The 21,466-nt window shown below is 42.3% G+C and overlaps 1 protein-coding gene across 1 annotated transcript in view; it reads right to left on the bottom strand.

The window, feature by feature from the left end:
- Window positions 1-21,331, bottom strand: part of LOC148500739 (uncharacterized) — a 163,541-nt gene extending 142,210 nt beyond the window's left edge. The window contains 8 exon segments of the mRNA XM_088451428.1: window positions 671-797; window positions 1,554-2,512; window positions 10,911-11,073; window positions 11,152-11,249; window positions 11,782-11,860; window positions 11,973-12,164; window positions 12,442-12,606; window positions 21,145-21,331. Coding sequence (XP_088307554.1) covers window positions 671-797; window positions 1,554-2,512; window positions 10,911-11,073; window positions 11,152-11,249; window positions 11,782-11,860; window positions 11,973-12,164; window positions 12,442-12,519 — 1,696 coding nt within the window. The 5' untranslated portion in view covers window positions 12,520-12,606; window positions 21,145-21,331.
- Between the last annotated feature and the right edge of the window lie 135 nt (window positions 21,332-21,466).

The following is a 21,466-nucleotide window of genomic DNA, read 5'->3' as shown; positions in this document are numbered from 1 at the left end:
AATAATTCTAGAATATCCTTTCGCTGACACCTTCTGCTAAATACCCATCTACTTCTAACATCTACCAATTACCTCATGCCTGCCAAGATACCCCATAGGGGCTGCACAGTGTATGGGAGATAGTTGTAAGGAGTGGCCAGTTCTAGGTAGAAATTTTTGCAGCTCTTCAAATATTGCTGTAGCCCCCATCAGTGGCATAGTCAGTCTTTGACCATACTGGGAGCAAAGTTGGAAAAATACGCACCTTAAGCAAAGATGGTATAAAAAAACATACCTACTAGGTAAAAAATGAGCCAGGGTGAACTGGGATTAAAGCTTATTTTATTACAAGGAGGCATTAAATGCTAGGTGTTTTGACTGCGATACCCACACTACAACTACACTTAGTGCTTTATTTATTTATTTTTTTTAAAAAGCTTAGTTTAGATTTGATAATTTTAATCACACTATATAGATCATCCCAACTTCCAAGCCCTGGTCTAGGACCCTTAGCAGGTATCATGATCAACTCCCATCCCCCACACCCACTGGAAGGGCTGGGATTGAATCTTGCACAGTCCTGACTGTACTAGTCTCAGCTTTTGGCTTTTCCTTGCCAAGCTGCCTGCTGCAAATGTGCCATTTTAAGATTTTTTGGAAGGGGAACGTTTATACCCAACTGTAACCCTGCCAACTACGCCACTAAGCCCTGTCATCAACTTTGGAGGAACTTCTAGATCTTGGCAATGTTTCTGTTGTGCTACATTTTCCATCTTATTGATGATAGTCTTCATAATGCTCCATGGAACATGTAATGCCTTTTAACAATAACACAGATGTTTTGAAAGCTCCTTGAAAACCATAGCTAATGCAATAATCAAGATAATCATACAGGAACAGCTTTTCTGTACTTGGGGTTAATCACAATAACTTTTATTAGTCTGATATATATTAATTATGTTTCCACATAATTTACTGAGTAACACTGAACACAGCTACAGCCCCATTATGAAAGGGTTTTTCTTTATTTCACTTTAAAAAAAAAAAAATGTCTACTTGTTACTTACATGAAGGCTGTGGCCGGCAGTGTGACATTTTGTAGATAGTGACAGCATAAATCATGTAATGCCTTTTCCTATCAGTAAGGGTATAAAGACTTTTACATCCACTGTAGAGTTACAATCACTTTACGATCTGCTGCTTTGTCTCCATCCTAATAAGGCAGAATCTGTACCCATTACAGACTGTAATCACAGTGTTCCTCTATGAATAAATGTACCCAGCACACAGATTTCTCTCTCTGTGGAAGTGTCAGTGGCGTAAAAATTTTCCCCTTCTTGATTTCTTCTAGTTTTCAGATCTTAAAATTTTATATAAGACAAAGACAACCTGAGTAAAACTAAAAGTTTTAGCCATTGTTAATTTCATGTATTGAAGGAAAAAAGTTTTCCAACACCTTTATTACTTCTATGAAACATTAATTGCCCCTCCTTAAACTTAACTGGTTGTGCCACCTTGAGCAGCGACAACTGCAACTGAACACTTCTGATAACTGGAGATGTCTTTCACATCACTGTGGAGGAATTTTGGCCCTCTTGTATGCAGAATTGCTTTAATTCACTCACATTGGAGAGTTTTCGAGCATTAACTGGTTTCTCACCTGTGTGGCTTCTCTGATGTCGAACAAGATAAGATTTCCGTGTAAAACATTTCCCACACTCAGAGCATTGAAACGGCCTCTCACCTGTGTGACTTATCTGATGTGTAACAAGATCTGATTTTTGAATAAAACATTTCCCACACTCAGAACATGAAAATGGCCTCTCACCTGTGTGATATCTCTGATGTCTAACAAGGATTGATTTCTGTGTAAAACATTTCCCACACTCAGAACATGGAAACGGCCTCTCACCTGTGTGACTTCTCTGATGTATAATAAGATCAGATTTATTTGCAACACATTTCCCACACTCAGGACATGCAAATAACTTATCACCAGTGTGATGTTTCTGATGTCTAACAAGATTTGATTTATGTGTAAAACATTTCCCACACTCAGAACATGGAAATGGTTTCTCCCCTGTGTGACTTCTCTGATGTGTAACAAGAGCTGATTTATGTGTAAAACATTTCCCACACTCAGGACATGGAAATGGTTTCTCACCTGTGTGACTTCTCTGATAGCTATCAGGATTTGATTTTTGAGTAAAACATTTTCCACACTCAGAACATTTAAATGGTCTCTCCCCAGCCTTAGCTGGCTGATGGGTAAAATATTTGGCATCTATAGAAGAGTAAAGTATTTTACCCACTTTAAGAGGTGCAATAGCTGTACCAATATAAGATTTATCAGAATATTCGCCATGATCAGAGGCATCAGAAGATATATCTGCACTGTAAGGTACTGGATGTATAATTGGGGTTATTGGGTTTGCTCCTGAATAATATTGGGTGATGTCATCATCATCTATTTCACATTTTTGAGTTAACACGAGATGATCCTCTGAGACATCCCGGCTGCTGTATCCATCTGCTGGGAATAAAACACATATATGGAAATATTAATGTTCGCCCACACATTACATTTTTCAATAAAGACTATGGTGAAATGTCCTAAAACGGCCATGAAATGGGCAGATGGTGGAGTAATATATAAATCATTAACTGGCATCAAAATATACTGATATTTATAGATACAATTATATACACTAATGTGCCAGAAACTTAGACAGCCGCTTCTATTCCCAGTACAGGCCACCAAACCCCTGCATTAAATGGTATCCATGCCCTGTCTCTACACAGTACTTCAGAGAGCTTGTGGAGTCAATGTCCCATCGTGTTACTGCTGTAATACAATTGAAAGGAGGATCTGCGCATTACTGGATAGGTAACTCTAGCACAAGTACATAGTTATACAATACTATGCAAACATTTTAGACAGGTGTAAAAAAAAAAAAAAAAGCTGCCAAGTAAGAAGTGTTAAGTTTATTGAATGAACAGAAGATGTGGCCACCCCTTGCCTTTAAAACAGCATCAATTCTTCTAGGTACACTTGCACAAAGTCAGGGATTTTGTAGGATTATAGTCAGGTGTATGATTAACCAATCCTACCAGACAGGTGATAATGATTATCTTTTTCATATGTAAATTTGAAACACAGTCATTAACTGAAACAGCAGTGTAGGAGGCTTAAAACTGGGTGAGGAACAGCCAAACTCTGCTACAAAGGTGAGGTTGTGGAAAACAGTTTCATGTCACATGCCATACACCATGGCTATACTGAGCATAGCAACAAGACATAAGGTAGTTATACTGCATCAACAAGGTCTCTCCCAGGCAAAGATTTCAAAGCAGACTGGGGTTTCAATATGTGCTGTTCAAGCTCTTTTGAAGAAGCACAAAGAAATGGGCAATGTTGCAGACCGTAGACAGTGGTTGGTTAAGGAAACTTAGTGCACGATGCTTACTTCCCTTCGAAATTGGAAGATGTCCAGCAGTGCCATCAGCTCAGAACTGGCAGAAAGCAGTGTAACACAGGTACACCCATCAACTGTTCAGAGAAAAGTCTGGCCAAAAGTGGTCTTCATGGAAGAATTGTGGCCAAAAGGCCATACCTTCGATTTGGAAACAAGGCCAAGCGACTCAACTATGCATGACAACATATGAACTGGGGTACATAAAAATGGCAGCAGGTGCTCTGAACTAAGGTGTCAAAATGTGAAATATTTGGCTGTAACAGAAGGTAGTTTGTTCGCCAAAGGGCTGGAGATCAGTACAATAATGAGTGTCTGCAGGCAACAGTGAAGCATGGTGGAGGTTCCTTGCAAGTTTGGGGCAGGATTTCAGCAGATGGATTTGGGATTTTGGCCCTCATTCAGAGCCGCTCGCTATTTGCGGTCGTTCGTTCTAAAACAAGGGGCGGCTATTAAAATGAACCGTTCGCTAATTGCGGTCTGTTCACGCCTCTAAGTCTGAACGAGCGAGCAAAACTTGCGGTTGTAATTTTAAAAAATACGCCCCCTGGCCGCTCGCATCCTACGTCATGTCCGCTATTTATTAGATTAATCGAGCACATCGAACAGTGTATGAACTGCTCGCTATTCTTGTGGCTGTTTTTTTCAACCACTATTTTGCGATCAGTTCGGGGTAAAAAAAAACCAAGTGACGTGGTCAATGACGCTGCTGTATTAATTATGCACTCCCTTAAAACGCCTGTTTTGACCTTTAAGCATGCCTGCGATCTAATTCCACACCCCCGTTTTCAAGCACCTTCCCCTGTTACCACCCACATACGCCTCCTTCTGTCACTCAAAATAGCAGGCATTCGCTATATAGCGAAGAAACGATTTCCGGCCGCACTGACTGGTTCGCGCATGCGTATTACAATCCGTACGCATGTGCAGATGTGCGAACATCGGTCAGAACGAACGAACGAGCGGCCGCTTATGAGCGGCTCTGAATCAGGCCCTTTGTCAGGATTAATGGGGTCCTCAATGCTGAGAAATACAGGCACGTACTTATTCATCATGCAATACCATCAGAGAGGCGTCTGATTGGCAAACATACAGCAAATGTCATTATAACTATCTTAAAGAAGAACAAAAAGTCCTGGAAGTGATGATATGGTCCCCACAGAGCCCTGATCTCAACATCATCAAGTGGGTCTGGGATTACATGCAGAGATAGAAACAACTGAGAAAGTCTACATTAACAAAAGACCTGTGGTTAGTTCTCCAAGATGTTTGGAACAACCTCCCTGCCGCGGTCCTTCAAGAACGGTGTCCAACTGTACCTAGAAGAATTGATGCGGTTTTGAAGGCAAAGAGTGGTCACACCAAATATTGATTGGATTTAGATTTAACTTTTGTTCATTCACTTTGCATTTTGTTAATTGATAAAAATAAACTATTAACACTTCTATTTTTGAAAGCATTCTTACTTTGCAGAATTGTTCTCACTTCAATGAGATGTAGCGTAACATAAGCTGTAAGCACGTTTTTTTCTCACACCTGCTTACTTTTGCACAGTACTGTAATATATATATATATATAATTACATTACACACACACACACACACACACACACACACACACACACACACATATATATATATATATACACACACACACACATACACACACACACACATACACACACACACGGGGTGTACTTGCTTATTTTAATAATTTGCAATTTACTTTATTACATCAAAAGATGGGGTGTCTAGTGTAGAGCTGACCTGTGCTTTATATCACTAATCCATTAACTACAAATTAAATTGAAACTTAAAAGTAGGTGCAACATCCATGAGTGTAGTGTAAGATAAGCTGTAAGCACCAGAGCTGATAGAGGCAGGTGTAACAGGCTGCTATCTCCAGGCTTGCAGGGAAGAGGTGCAATATCCATGAGATGTAATGTAAGATAGGGGGAGGCCTTAAGCCTGGTCCATAGAGCAATGTTAGGAATCTTTTGTAGACTGCATACAGAAGTATGCTGTGGGGGAGGGGAGGGACAGAGACATTCTGGAGCACGGGCAGTGTGTTCTGGGGTGGCCATCACTAGACCCCGTCCCTGCAGTCAGTAATCACTGCGCAGGAACCAAGTGCCATATAAACCACTGGTGACTGTATGCTGATCTGTCTTCCTCCATCCAGAAGATGGATTTTTTTCACCAGCTACTGACCTCTTCTGGGTGCGTGGTGGAGCCAAAGTGCCAGAGGACACTGCACTCTGGGAGTCCAGACACAGGTCTCCGACAGCCATGGCGGGTTCCACCAGAGGCTCTTAGGAAGTAGGGAGACGTCCGCAGCACAGTCTGCCCAATGGAAACAACATCAATAAAAAAACTGAATCAGGTGGGGTATAGAGGGGGTAGGAACCCGGCCAAAATCAATGAATAGTTAATGAGTCTGGGCTCCACTCACGACCATTTATCCCCCAAAGTCTGTGTCCCCCAGTAGAAGTAGGAGAAAAAGAGGACAATTGTAGCACAAATCACAGAAAATATTAATGTCGGTGACAGGAATAATGCATCATGACACACAGTGCATCAAACCCTGCTATGTCTGGTGTTCCACAGCTGCATGCCAGTCAGAGTGCCCATGCTAACCACTGCGGACATTTAAAAGTGTTTGCCATGAGAGCATCACAACTGGATTTTGGGTCACTGGAAGGAGGACACCTGGTCTTAAGGATCTGGCTTTCTGTTGCAGCAAGTGAATGGGCGTCATTTACTGAGGGAAGATATGGGACAGATTGTTCAAGAATAGTGTGAGAAACATGATGAGTTTAAGGTGTTGCCCTGACCTCCAAATACCAGACACCACCGGGCACCCTCAGAGGCTTTGCAGAGTCCATGATTCAGTGGGTCAGGGCTGTTCACCTGCTGCAGGGGCCACCCATGACTTGCAGCTCAACTAGGTGGCAATTTCAATACAAATGCCTGCCCAACTGCGATGTCAGTGTACACAAATCGAGGGGGGGCGATCGGTAAGCGTGTATTGCTTGCCTGATTGGCCACTGTGTTAGTGGATCCGTTGGTACAGTGTGTACCCAGCTTAAGATGATCCATGGTACCACTGTGGTAATGGCACCAGGTATCTCAGTGTCACCCATCCGGTAACATTGGTAGGATATAAAGCAGTGGTAAATAAGGGGGGGCTCACTGGTAGAAGCAGAATAACTGGCATAAATGCTGCAGGACAGGTGGTAAAATGGAAGCCCTCAGTGGTAGGTAACCGACCATTTCTATCAGTGGGCAAAGGGCTCCTCATTGCATCATGGTGAGGTGGAATAAGCTGAAGATGTCAGTACCATCACACCTGAGTGATCTCCTCCATCCCACCAGGGACAGTGGCCCTCATTCAGAGGCGGTCGCAAGAAGCGATCACTCTCTCTGAATGAGGGCGACCGCTTCATTTTTGAAGTGCGGCCTACTGGTCGTTAGTTAAGCTGTGGGTTACCACCAACAGCTTAACAACCAACCAGGTAGATGGTCGCGATGGTGATCACCATCGCGACCATTGGGGCTTACGACGAGACCCTAAGGTTGGGTCTTGGCTCTCGTAAGCCACCAGGGAGCTTACTGCTCTGATGGAGCAGGAAGCTCCCCACTGACATCACTGATGATGTCAGTGCGGCCGCCCACAAAACGGCAAGCGTTCCTTAAGAAATGCCTCAGTTTTGGAAACCATCCCCCCGGCCTGCCTACAAAACGGGGCGAGCTGTTGATCAACATCGACATCCGCCCCTTTAGTAACGAGCTCCGGAACGAGAGTTTCTCTCTCGCTCCAGGGCTTGCGCACGCGCAGTGCGGCCGCTGCGCGTGCGCAGGACTAACCATCGAGTCAGTTGCGAGCGCATTGGCGCTTGCGACCGACTCTGAATGAGGTCCAGTATCTCCTCCTGTCCTGCAATAGGAGATATTCCACATAACATATTGTGGTTATTGTATCACCTAACATGCAGCAAGATGTGTGGTCAGTCATCTTAGTCTTTGCAGTGGTCATCTGGCTTTTACAAGGGGTTAACGAAGCTCAGTAGGACGGGTCTAAGTCACCCAGATACACAGATAAAGGAAGCCTCACACCCTAATATTGTTCTATCAGTGCTGGGTTCTGGATTTGGCTATTTGCAGCTGATCTGTGGATGCAAATTATTTGTACCTCTACAGCTTTATGGGAAGAGGGGTCTTCATCTCTAAGAGTGCCCTGTGTTCCCTAATTCATATGAGACATGTTCACCAACCACATGTTGATCTCTTCAGAGGGCAGAAAAGTCTCCTGTGTCCAGTATCTCTTGGTAGGAAGGGAGCAACAATGAATATATCCTCCTCCAAGTGCTATGAGTTATTACTAGCCCATACCACAGCCACTGGTGAGGGAGAGTAGGAAGCTGTAGAGTTTCTCTAGTACCAGCTTTGTCTGCTCAGAAGAAGCCACCACTTGCAGTGTTAGAAGAAGTCACCAATATCCTCCTGAGCAGAATAGTTTCTCTGGTTAGTAAGGAGTTTCCCCCTTACTAGCTTCCCCATGGTCTAAGGAATCCTTGAGTCATAGTATCAGGACAGATGTATTATCTCAGACACCTGGTGACCTTACAGCTTGAGACCTTATGTGCTTGAAAGAAGCAAAGAAATGACAGTGTTCCAAAAAGTGCTGGGCCACCAGCTGATAAGATGGCCCTTACTAAGAAAACCTCTAAATGGATGAAAGATGTAGCGCCATTCGTTCCTGCATACTTCTAGTAGTTTTACTGCATGGGCACATAGATACATAATATACATGTGTAGATATGCCTGGCAGGACAGATTTGATGTTCAATGATTTATCTTTGTGGGAATGTTTGAATGATGCACCAGTGATCATATGTTTACAGGTTGTACAACTGAGGCACTTATAGCATCCCGGGGATCTCTGGCGAAATGAAGAACAGTGTGACATATTGTGGGTAAAGCCAGTAATATCCGTGTGAACAACAATATCTCTAATATTGCAACACCTTGTAAAACAAACCATGGGGGATTTATTTTGAGAAAAATGGAAGTTACTCTGGCTGGGCCTTTTTCAGGGCATCACCACTTAATTCACATAAATACTTTTTCATCACTTTTCTATTTGTTTGTTTATTATTTATGTAATTTTAATTCCTTTCTTTTTATATTAACACTTATTGATTATCTTTTACATATCTATACTTTACACTTCACTATCACCATTCTTCCATTTTTCGTGTGATGCCCTGGGAATGGTCTGGATTCTTTTGGGGTGCCTTGCACCTCGGACGTGAACCCCTTAATGTTAGGGACGCCGGTATAGAGGAGCCTTGACGCTGGCCCGGCGCTTAATCATATATTTGCAAATATATGCAACGGATACCTCCTGAATTTCTATTATCATGTAGGATTCAAGTATTTTTGCTAATATAGCTGCAGTATACTGGAGGGAATATCCCTTTTATTTCTCTGGTTCAGTGTAAACCCCGCCCTTTACAAGAACCTGTGCAATGTCATTAAGCTGATTTGAGCGACCACCATACTTTCTATATTATGGATAAAGCCAGTAATATCCGTGTGGACAACAATATCTCTAATATTGCGACCCCTTGTAAAACAAGCCATGGGGGATTTATTTGGAAGAAAAATGGAAGTTTCTTGTCTGTGGCCACTATAGGCCAGAGTGGCTACAGTGGCTCATAGGACAACAGGACGCAGTCTGGAATTCCATCTTCCAAGGAATTATCTCCTTCTTCACCTTTCCCGATGGATGGAGTGACACATTTCTGGGTAATATAAGGACTTCCGCTTTTTGTTTATTTAGTGTTAGTAAATCATACCCACATATAACGTATTTATCAATGATTCTATCAATCTCAATGATGGTTTGTACAGGATGGCTGGATATTCTGGTTGCCCCAAGCATCTGGGACTTTGGTAGTCCTTACCTGAGGGGGTTTCGGATGAAGGCTGCTAGCCAGCAATAAACTGATCCTATCCGCCACGTTGCTGAAGACTCCTGTTTGCATTTACAATCTATTAGGGATACTTGGACATCCAGGTAATTCAGGGTGTAGTTACTATATTGATAACTTCAATTTAATTGGAGAGTTGAATTTATCCGTGTCATCAAGTTGATAAATAGCCCTTCTCCTCATGTCCAGAAGAGGAAGAGGTCGTTTATACACCTGGTATAGAGTTATATATGTTGGGAAGTCTGTGGATCATTAAAACACATATGTCTCTTCTTTATACATATAAATGTTGGCATAAGAGGGTGCGACGTTGCGATCTATCACGCATCCTGTTAGTTGTTGATAGATTATGTCATTGTACATGACATAGCTCTGTGTTAATGTAATCCATAGGAGCATAATGAAGAGGTCAGTGTTAATATTCGTCACATTTCCGTCAATTAAAAAAAAGTCTGCGTTGACTATTGTATTACTCTGTGTTTTGTTTCTACATACTCCCTAGCAAGGCTGCTCTGTATAACAGTATTGAGCTTTTATCAGTCGATGAAAACACTAAGAGGATTTATTGATTCTGGCAGATATACATAAGTTATTCAGCCACTATAACTGACAGTGTGATCACACATTCGTGTGTATATATAGCTCTTTGCTGTATCCATGGAGTATTGATTATTATCTATTTTCTCCACATTTGTGTATTTTGACAAATGATTATATGTGTTGTTACATGTTGTATGTGTAGCGCTGTTTATACTGGTTTCTCATAGCGCGCTCTCTCATGGTGTTTTGCTTGCAACCAACTACTTGCTTTGAGAAACCCAGCCGCACCGTGATGTCATCAAGGAGAGACCTCTGAGTGACGGTGTGGCGTGCCTCACCCCCTTGATCCAGGTCTGCAGCAGGTCAGTGGACTAGACAGCTAATTTAAGTTAGGATTTCTGTATTGTCAAACTTGTTTGTATATTTGTCTACCTTGATGAAAGAGCCAAGGGGCTCCGAAACGTTAGTATATCTTGCCAATACACTGAGTATTTACTGCAAAGGAATTGATGTGCCACAATTTTTCTATCTTATCTATAATGGAATCACTATTGTCGGTGAATCAACAGAGAGTGAGTGTGAGGAGGAGACTGGTCAGATCTCTGGGCTGGTAACACACAGTGACATGATGTGAGGAGGAGAGCAGGAGTCTAATAGGGGCTGATGGCTCCTGATGTATGAGATACACCAGAGAGTGTGGGGAGGAGACTGGTCAGATCTCTGGGCTGGTAACACACAGTGACATGATGTGAGGGGGAGAGCAGGAGTCTAATGGGGGCGGATGGGTCCCGACTCCCCAACTATGCAGATACATTTCACTAATTAGTTTGTACTGATAGAGGAGGGTGTAGATAAGAGAGGATTGTGGTACCTGGATAAGGAGCATATGTAACTCTTTTCTGTAATTAGTGATTATTACTCACCTGTGCTGATAGCTGTAGGGATTTCCTCCTCCTCGTTACATTGCTGATAACTCCTCACATACGTCTCTTCTTCTCCCTCTATAACTTCTACCTTAATATCAGTCACATACGTCTCTTCTTCTCCCTCTGTATCTTCTGCCTTAATATCAGCAAGATCTTCATTCTAAATGACCCATAAAATAATAACGTTTGATTTGATTGAGAGGAATAAGCAGAATGAGTATATCACACACACACCTACCTGATGCTCCCGTGGGGTCCTGTGATTCTCCTCTGTACAATCCTGGGAATAAGAAGGACGGAGATATCTCTCTGGGGTATTTCTGTTACTGGGTCCATCTGTAGGAGACATACAGTGACTGAGTACATTGTATATATGTAGCGTTCCCGCTAGGCTGTTTTAGCGGAGCGGGGCGCGGCGCCCTGCCCTCCTTCTGGAAGGCAAAAAGCGCCCTGCCCACCAGAAGGAGGGAAAAAAGCGCCCTGCCCTAACAGCCTGCGGGTGCCGTCTTCACCCGCGGGTCGCAGTGTCCCGCGGGTGAACAAATGTGAGGTGACCCGGTCACTGCCGAAGAATAGACGCCGGGCGCATGCGCCCGGCATCTATTCTCCCTGTCTGCAGGGCTTGGGGGCTGCCCGGCGTGTCCGTAAGTGCCGGGCATGCCCCCAAGAGTGACGAAAAGGGGACGGGTCTTATAGACACGCCCCCTTTTCAATGACCACGCCCCCTTCTCGGTCGCGCGCCCTCTCTAGCTCCGGCGCTAGAGTGAACACTATATATGTGATTATCAGATGATGTGTGTGTGTGTGTGTATATAGGGTGCCCTCATACCTAATCTCCCCTGTACAATAAATGCTAGTCTCCACTTACCGAATGATATGAGTGGCTGGTGATTCTCTATTATCATGTCCTTGTACAGACCCTTGTGTTCCTCTATATACTCCCACTCCTGCATGGATAGACAGTGAACATGACACCTTATAGGAACCTGACACACACAATGATACAGTCATCACACAGACACATCCCCTGGTGTATAATGTCCCATTCCCAGCAGTCACCTCTACAGTCAGCAGCTGAATGATCTTGTTAGTGAGTTCCAGGATCTTCTGGTCATTGTATCTCTCATGCTTCAGTGAGGAAGATGGAGGCAACATGATGGGGCTCTGGGTCCTGCTCAGTCCTCCTGACACATGAAGACAGCTACTGGGTGTCTCACAGTCACTGGATGTCTTCTTCACTACTGTGTAATCCTGTGTATTGGGGGAAGACTCCAAATATCACTGCATACACTCCCAGAACCCCTCACCTTCCCAGTCACGTCCCTGTATTATTATTACTATAGGTATAAGTGATGTCACTGACACTCCCAGATCCCCTCACCTTCCCAATCACGTCCCTGTATTATTATTACTATAGGTATAAGTGATGTCACTGACACTCCCAGATCCCCTCACCTCCCCCGTCACGTCCCTGTATTATTACTATAGATATAAGTGATGTCACTGTGACACTCCCAGACCCTCTTACCTCCCCAGTCAGCAGGTAGATGATCTCCAGGGTGAGATTTAGTATCCTCTCAGTCATGTGACCCCTGTCAGTTTCCATCCTCAGTGATCAATGATTCGTACAGGACACGTCTCACCCTCACGTGACTTCTAGCAAATATTCTCTGATTCCATAAAGCTCACTTGTCTAATAGAAATATAAAAATAATAAATATTACAATGTAAATGTAACATATTGGAACAGGAAATCTCACAGATATCACCCACCTGAAACACACTGATCACTATACACAGGTCACACAGATATCACACGATACACACTAATCATTACTATACACAGGTACCACTGATATCACACACCTTATACACACTGTTCATTATACACAAGTCACACATCTGGTAACCAGTGATTACTACACATAGGATAATATACATAGCGTTCCCACAAGGCTGTTTTAACGGGGTGCTGTGCCCTGCCAGACTTTAAAAAAGGCAGAATGCAACCTGCCCTTTTGACGACGCCCTGCTAAAACAGCATGGCGGATGTCTTCCCCATACGCAGTGTCTCGCGGGTGGGAAAAATAGCGGTGCGCATGCATCCGGCATCTATTCACAGAGGCGGGAGAGCTTGCTGGGAACGCCCCAAGAGTGATGAAAAGGCGGCGCAACTTAAAGACACGCACTTTTTCTCTTGGTCACTCCCACTTTTGGGAACGAAGAGGGCCTTTCTAGGTCCGGTGCCGGACCTAGAGTGAACATTAATACACAAGTATAAAAGATCATATGATATTTCCCCAAGCCACATCCCTCACAGCTCACCCACCATTTCCTCCTCATTCCACCCTCAGGTCATTCTCCCCAGTAACCAAGGATAAAGTCTAAAACAGAAATATGTGGATATACATATTCTTTCAGCAATTCACAAATATATGCTTGCTTATGCAACTTTATTTTCCTTCAATGCAATATAGAGTATATAGAAATGATTGAGAATATAATATAATATATATATTTGTTGTGCGAGTTGCTGAAGGCCGCACTTGTCGAATGGCCCCACGCCTAGAGAGGATAAGGCCTTCCCTTTCCTCTCTAAAGTAAGCAAGTGTGTGTCTGATGTGGCAGCCATTTTGAGGATGTTAAATGATGTATTAAAAAGTGTGAAGAGATTAGTGTTTTATTTCTCTGCAGGTGTGATTAACTACGGAGATATGTATAGGTTAAACTGCTATATACATTGTTCTAGCAATACGAATTATAGGTTGAACATGTATAAGTTTTAATATGCACAGAACAGCTGACAGCAAGTCTGTTATTACATAAACAAATGAGCTAACTGAAGATGGCATTGTCTGCAATAAGCAGAAATCTAGGCTAATGGGGGGCATCCACTAGACGATTTTATCCCTGTCCAACCTCTTAACGATTTTCCCTTGAAGTTTCCCTTGAAATATGATCTTCCACTCTGAACAATTTGCAAAAGATTTGCAAAGGATTTGCAAAAGATCTAACAATAAACTATGTTGTTTTAATCTGTGATTGAGAGCTTTCAGCTATAGTGGGCAGACAGTGGTTCATCATTTGATCGTTCAGCGTGAACGATGTGTAAACGATGTGTAAACGATTTGTAAGCAATCAAGTGAAATTGACCTGCATGTTCAGTCGATGGAGGAGACGATCAAACGACCAGCGGGAGCGCGCATCGTACATCGTTAGAAACAATTACTGCACGATTTGCAAACGATGTTTGAACGATTATCGAACGATTTTATCATTATCGTTCAACTTTATCGTCTAGTGGATACCCCCCTTAAATGGGTGATTATGTCAGAATTCTGCATGGGAACAAAAAGATAACACAGAATAGTGTCAATATTATGTCTTTAGCACAGATGACCAATGAGGGCCTAGTACGTAACAAATATTAGATTAATTGGATGTATAAACAAAATGAAAGTATAAATATGCCCAGAGAAAGAGGGAGGGGGGGAGCAGTTACGTATGTACGAAGTATTGACTGACTGCTATCCTGCTATTCTGTACTGGGTGTCACAAATTTTTTTTACAAGTATTCCCTACTGCTGTTGGTATAACCTATGTTTTTTGTTGTAAGTGTAATCATGTGGGTTAAATAGTTAATTTCTACATAGGCATATAAGTTACAAACACATATACCCATTGCTAGGCCTCTTGAGGTTTAAAATGAGATTGTCTTAATACAGTTGCTGTTTTTCCATAGAATGGTCAAATGACCTTTTGGTGTCAAATAAGACATAAATTGGGGCCTAGCTCCTACCTGTCATTTCTATTGCAACTAGAAGTATAATGAGCCATTCATGCCTTACATGTTCTTATCAGTAGTGAACCACATTCCATTCTAAGCTGTGTAGAGATGCTAAGCATTATGGGTAATTAACAGTGATGTCCAGACTCTATACAAAGAAGCCTTGAAATAGAGTTCATCTCCAGACATTAGGATACGTCATTAATGTATGTCTTTGTCTGAACATCTTAGTGCTTACAGAGCATGTGCAAGAGAGATAAGTTTGGTCAATGCTCTGCTGGACCAATGAGTGCTTGATACCTAGCACTGTATGTAACTGATATGGGCTTAGTATCCGGAAAGCCAACACCCTAGACTAGGGTATATAAACCAGAGGTACACAAAGGACCCATTAGCTCGTGGTAGATCTGAGACTGCAGTAGGATGCTGCCAATGTATAATGTATATATTATCTGGGCGTTGTGAAACGAGGGCTCCCCAGAAGAGAAGAAGATGAAGTACATCTTATGTTGCTGATGATGAATTACCGGTGTCATCTGAATACATAGACAAAAGTTGAGTATACTGTATACTTTGTATGTTGTTTATTGTTTGTTACTTGTAAATAAAGTGTGTTCATTTGTACTCACTCATATTGGTCACATGTGTGTACTATTTCATTCCGATCAGAACGAAACCCACCGTATTGCAGTAAGTCTGCATTGGCAAAATATATGTACAGTATAATTAAGCTGCCTTTAAGTAAAAGCATTATCATTTATTTTAGAATCTGTATTTGTGTGAATCATTTCAGTACTCTTTTTAACAAGTAAGGTTTGTAAGTAATCCAGAACTATCGCGTTATCAGCCGCCATCATCTTACCCTACTTCTCTGCTCCCTCTCCCCCATTATACACCCTCCGATAGCGCACCTCAACTCCCAGCCCTTCTCCCCCACTACTGCCCTATTCCTCTGTCTCCTAAATATCTGGGCGACTTGTGTACTAGTGTCCACTTTAGGAGCAGGGTGATGATCAGTGAGGAGGGCATATTTAAATTTTGAAGGACAGAATTAGAGATGTGATATATCCCTACAGCTACAATATCTGTAGCGATACATCACGTATACAATTTTGCCCATGAAACTGTAAATATGTCTTCTCACCTATCAGCACCCTGCACCTAAAGTGGACACTATCTATAATCACCCATCTTATTTTCTCTGCTCCCGCATTTGCAATAATAACCGAATGTCAGCAGTGTTATACAATCTATGACTTCAGCCGTAGTGGTACCATAAGTCCCAGCATGCTCTGTCACAGTTAAGTGTACCAGGATGTACATTCCAGGTGTGACAATCCTGCCGGCCATGTTTATGTAGAATAGGGGAGAGGCTGAAGCATTTTTTGGAGGATAATAACTTACAGTACACACTGAAGATCTAGAACAGTGTTTCCCATCTCGTCCCCAGGGATCCCTGTATTTTCCATATCTCCTTCCTGGAGCACAAGTGCCCTCATAAGACTGCGTACACACCTATAGACATATCTGTCCAATCTGTGTGGTGGGAAGGAAAATCTGGTAATGGATGGGAGCATATAAAAATAGAAATTTGATCCCAAACACCGGAACACAGACCAGATTTTCCTTTCAACCAGATTGGACAGATATATGTATACGCAGCCTTACTGAGAGCGCATATCATTGGTGCACACTAGCGATATGTCGATCCAATCAGCGTCTAGTTTGTACTCATCTTAAGGAAGCCTCAGACAGGGGAGGACTCAGCAGGGCCTATTACAGAGGACGTCTGTGCATCTTATACATCTCCCTGTGTACACTATGGTGTCTCTTCCACACTAATAGCAAAGCATGGGAGAAAGAGAAAGCTCTATTTGTGGAGAAATCTTGTTGAAAGATTTAGATAAAGCAAAAATGTTATAATGGACTCACAAGACAAACAAGCTGCACATAAATCTAAAATTATATCATTCCTCGATTAATGAGATCGTCGTTAAGTGGAAAGGAAACAACTTTCAAAATGATAAATATCGGTGGTATGTATGAAAGCAACTTTGAGCCTCAAAACAAGGACATAAAAGTATATTATAATCACATATCTATGAGCCCTGCTAAATTGTATATCTCACACCAATATACAGTCACACGTGCACTGTAAGCCGGATTCATTACAGTTCGCAAATGAGATTATGCACACAGACAGCCGATTGTTGCGTACTGCGTATTACAGTGCGGTGAAGACATCACTGCGATCGCACTGTGTAGATGGCGGGAGGGGTCATCAAAACGCAGGAGTGTCAGTGCGTTTGAACGCTGTTACATCTGTGCAAAAATTAGCCACTATGATGGCATACACAGCCTGAGTTCTCACTGCGTACCGGAAGGTTACCAATTTCTGAGTAAGGTCTGTCCTTGTGTATTTGTGCGTGAGGCTCTGATGTTACCTTGCAAGTCTGCAAAAACATCGGTATTACAGATGTGAGTAAAGGGAAGTGGGCGTCTCTATGTTGGGCTGTGACGGCATTGATATTGCAGTCATTAGCATATTTTCGCAGCTGGTCTGCGTGTGTAATCGCAGCAGCAATCCATAATGAATCAGGCCCTGTACCTGAAAATAACATACGATGAACAGCTCCTGAGTACACAAAAGCCATGAAATGAATAACAATTGTATAACTGAGGTTATGTGTCAAAGATCCAAAAGATACAATAATTAGATATAAAACAGAGCAGTCCCATTTGTAATTTCATATTGATGAATCACAAGATCAGTCATATGCTGTAATACATAGTCACATATATTCACATTCATATCATACAATGACCCCAGATTGTCAGTGTTACATTTATATCACTCATGAATTATAATTGCAGTAATCTGTAGAGACCATAGTAAAGTGGGAAATACATATATAGAGAATACATGTCAGGTATCTGCTATTACATGTGGTGCCTAGGACATAGGACATACAATGAGAGGGCCTGTAGCATACACCCTTATACATGTGGTGCCTAGGACATGCAATGAGAGGCCTGTAGCATGCACCCTTATACATGTGATGCCTAGGACATGCAATGAGAGGCCTGTAGCATGCACCCTTATACATGTGGTGCCTAGGACATGCAATGAGAGGCCTGTAGCACATGTGGTGCCTAGGACATACAATGAGAGGCCTGTAGCATGCACCCTTATACATGTGGTGCCTAGGACATACAATGAGAGGCCTGTAGCATGCACCCTTATACATGGAGACACGTCTGTGCATCTGCTGTTACCCCTGTAGTCCCGAGCAGAGACCACTAGGGGTTAATGAGAGTACAGAGTAAGATAGGTGTAAAGTGATGGCTGCTTGTGTATGCGGGTAAAATGCACTTACCCAGAACTAGTACCAATATTACCTTTGTAAGTAGGCGAAAATATAACATCAATTAAAGCTTACATTGAATTTCAGATGAGAATCATTTCATTAAGTTTCACATGATAATAATAGTGCATGGCGTCCAAAACCATCACAAATGAATACAATATAAAGCACATCTCAGTATGTAAGAATAAAGTAACAAGTAGGAGGAAATCCCCTCTAGCGAGTGCCCGGCTTCTATCTCCGATCGTGTGTCGCTACGAACAGTGCCCTTTACTCCAATACTTGTGCTATGGCATAATAACCACCTACTGAGGGTACTGATCACCAGCTACAGCTGATACATTCTGTACACCATACACCTCCCTTTCTCTATAGCCTGTTACCACCCGAGCAGCGACTGCTCCAGCTGTATTATATATAACACCAGGGTCTTCTCCATCTGTATTATATGTAACACTAATAACCTCCTACTGAGGGTAGTGAAAATCAAGCAACAACGGTTACATTCTGTATGGTTTTTTAGTATAAATATGGGCAAATGGAAGATTAGCCCTATCCTTGACAACGCACCAACCCACGTTAAACGCGTTGGTCATGAGTTGGCAATGTACAGAGATTAACTGGAAACTTCCCTCTCTAACATCGGGCAGCCGGTGACGACATCCAGCAGTGAAGTCACACAAACCATCATCGGTAACCTTGCCCCATCTTATCAGACTTCAGACTGAGCACAGAACGGACCTCATCCAGGAAGAAGACTACCATCTTAGGGTACGGCAGGGGCAGTTCACCCTGTGATTGCCATTCCACATTACCCTCACAGGGACACGCCCTTCCACATATGTTCATAAAGGTGCATATCCATACACGAGAGTGGACCAACTGTATGATTACAACATCGTAATCATTCATCATCCTGTGCAGTGGATAATGTGCCTACACTGAACAATATGTCATTCAGTGCAGGCACCCTCCCTCATTCCCGAACATGCACAACCTGTCGATATCGGCAGGTTGGCCTGCATGCTCAGGCAATGACAGATGCAGTGAACGACAAGCGGGAGCGCGAATCGCTGGTTGTTGCCGGCTTATTCACTGCGCGATTAATGAACGATTGAATGATAGTGATGTCGTAATCGTTCAATCGCTCATTTTTCTCGTGTAGTGGATACGTGCCTTGAGATATACACATAATATCAATGCTTGTGCTGATGTATGTATGTATGTATGTATGTGAATTTCTTCTTTACAAGCAAGGATTGCCTCCACATAAATATTAGCACTTGGTATTTTTTATCCTAGTCAAACTACTGAGCTGTAGTAAAGTCTTATTACTTTTACCTTCGTAACAACTGGCTGCTATATGTCACCGTGGTAACCGGCAATGCTGTATAACTAGATGCTTATACTTACATTTGGGATCTAACCCACGTGCCCTATACTATATGCTGTTATATGTACATTATCCCACAAAGATACCTGGAAAAGCTCATATATTGTATTGTATTGGTAGTTAATATATCATTACATTGCTGCCTACTCAGATATATGTGATTATTCTATGTATGTTACATGTGAATGCACTATATCAGATATATGTGATTATTCTATGTATGTTACATGTGAATGTACCATGTCAGATATATGTGATTATTCTATGTATGTTACATGTGAATGTACCATGTCAAATAGATGGGATTAGTCTATGTATGTTACATGTGAATGTACAATGCCAGATATATAGGATTATGCTATGTATGTTACATATGAATGTACCATGCCAGATATGAGCACTTGGATATGTCAGCCAATAGCAGCTTAATTATGTGCCGGCCAACGCTTTATTATACAGAGGGAATCTTCATCCCTACACTTAAGATGGACACACACGGCACGATCTGCACAACCAATGATATCGCTGAACGATTTCCCTTGAACTTTCCGTAGTGCAGGACAAACGATATTGGGTGTACACATTGATAGATATCTATGATAGTTATCTTTCAGTGAAGACATCCTGCCACATCTCTGAACATGTAAATCGTGATGAAATCGTCCAAGTTGGTCTGCATGTACGGACGACCATAGATATCGTTATCGTCCATGTTGGAACGCGCATCATTGGTCGTTTGTTGGCAGTTACCTGCATAAAAATGAACGATATGAACTATTTATTGTTGAACTATATTGTTATCGTACCATGTGTACACACCTTTAGTGTGATTACCTGCAAATAAAAAAAAAATATATATATACACACACATGCATACATACACATAGATATTCCCCATACCTCTGAGCACTGGGTCATGATTTATTTGTCCGACCATAAATGATACAGATAATCACTACATATTTCTCCCATCACACAAATGGTCAGTACTGAGGTGTGATTGGCCCTGGTTAGACCAGGCTTTTATATCGTCTTTCTTTTACCTTCTGTGTATTTCATGACTTATTGCGCTATATGGATAACACCTCAGTCATTTCTTACTGATGCTAGTACAGGTTACGTTTTATTTTTAGTAGGTTGAGTGCCCCAAAAGAACTTTCTGATTTTGTTGTTTCTACCTGTATAATGATAATGCAGCACTAGAGTCTGCTCCAGCTGTATAATGATAATACAGTACCAGAGTCTGCTCCAACTGCATTATAGTAACAAAAGCTTCTTCTCCACCTGTAAAATGCCAACAATTGGGACTGCTCCACCTGTATAATAATGATGCAGCAACAGTCTGATCCAGCTGTATATTAGCAACAAAAGGTTCTGACCCACCTGTATTATACCAACACTGGGGTCTCCTCCACCTGTATAATGATAATGCAGCACCAGAATCTGCTCCAGCTGTATATTAGTAAAGAAAGGTTTTGTTCCACCTGTATTATACCAACACTGGCGTCTGCTCCACCTGTACCTGTATAATGCAGCAATAGAGGCTGCTCTATCTGTATTATAGGAACGCCAGGGTCTGTTACACCTATATTATATAGAACACGGGTATCTGCTCTACCTGTAGGATGATAATGAGGCACCACACTCTGATCCCCCCATTATAATAATAATAATACATATCATTACCTGCTGCCTGACAAAGAAAAGGCCGCTCTGTCTCTGCCTATTCCTGGTAGGACCATCCGTCACCCGAAAGCTGCAGTTATACAAGAAGAACCGCCCCTCTTGATAGCCCCACTCCAATCACCTCCGTGTAGTTTTCATAGTGACCTACCTCTCTCACTCCCAAAAGTATGGTGATTGGCAGCAGCGAGTAGCCAATCAGGTCGCACAAAGTAAGAAGGACGTCTTTAAATAGCGGCCACTTGCACTTACCGATCACAGCTTAATCACTAGAGTAACAAATAGTATAGTCTACAAGTGTCCTCATAAAAGGTAAACGACGGCC

This window comes from Taudactylus pleione, unplaced genomic scaffold (genome assembly GCF_031769625.1).
Source record: "Taudactylus pleione unplaced genomic scaffold, aTauple2 ptg000547l, whole genome shotgun sequence".
Taxonomy (NCBI): domain Eukaryota; kingdom Metazoa; phylum Chordata; class Amphibia; order Anura; family Myobatrachidae; genus Taudactylus; species Taudactylus pleione.
The sequence above is the reverse complement of the archived record's forward strand: the minus strand, read 5'-3'. Positions and strand labels throughout refer to the sequence as shown.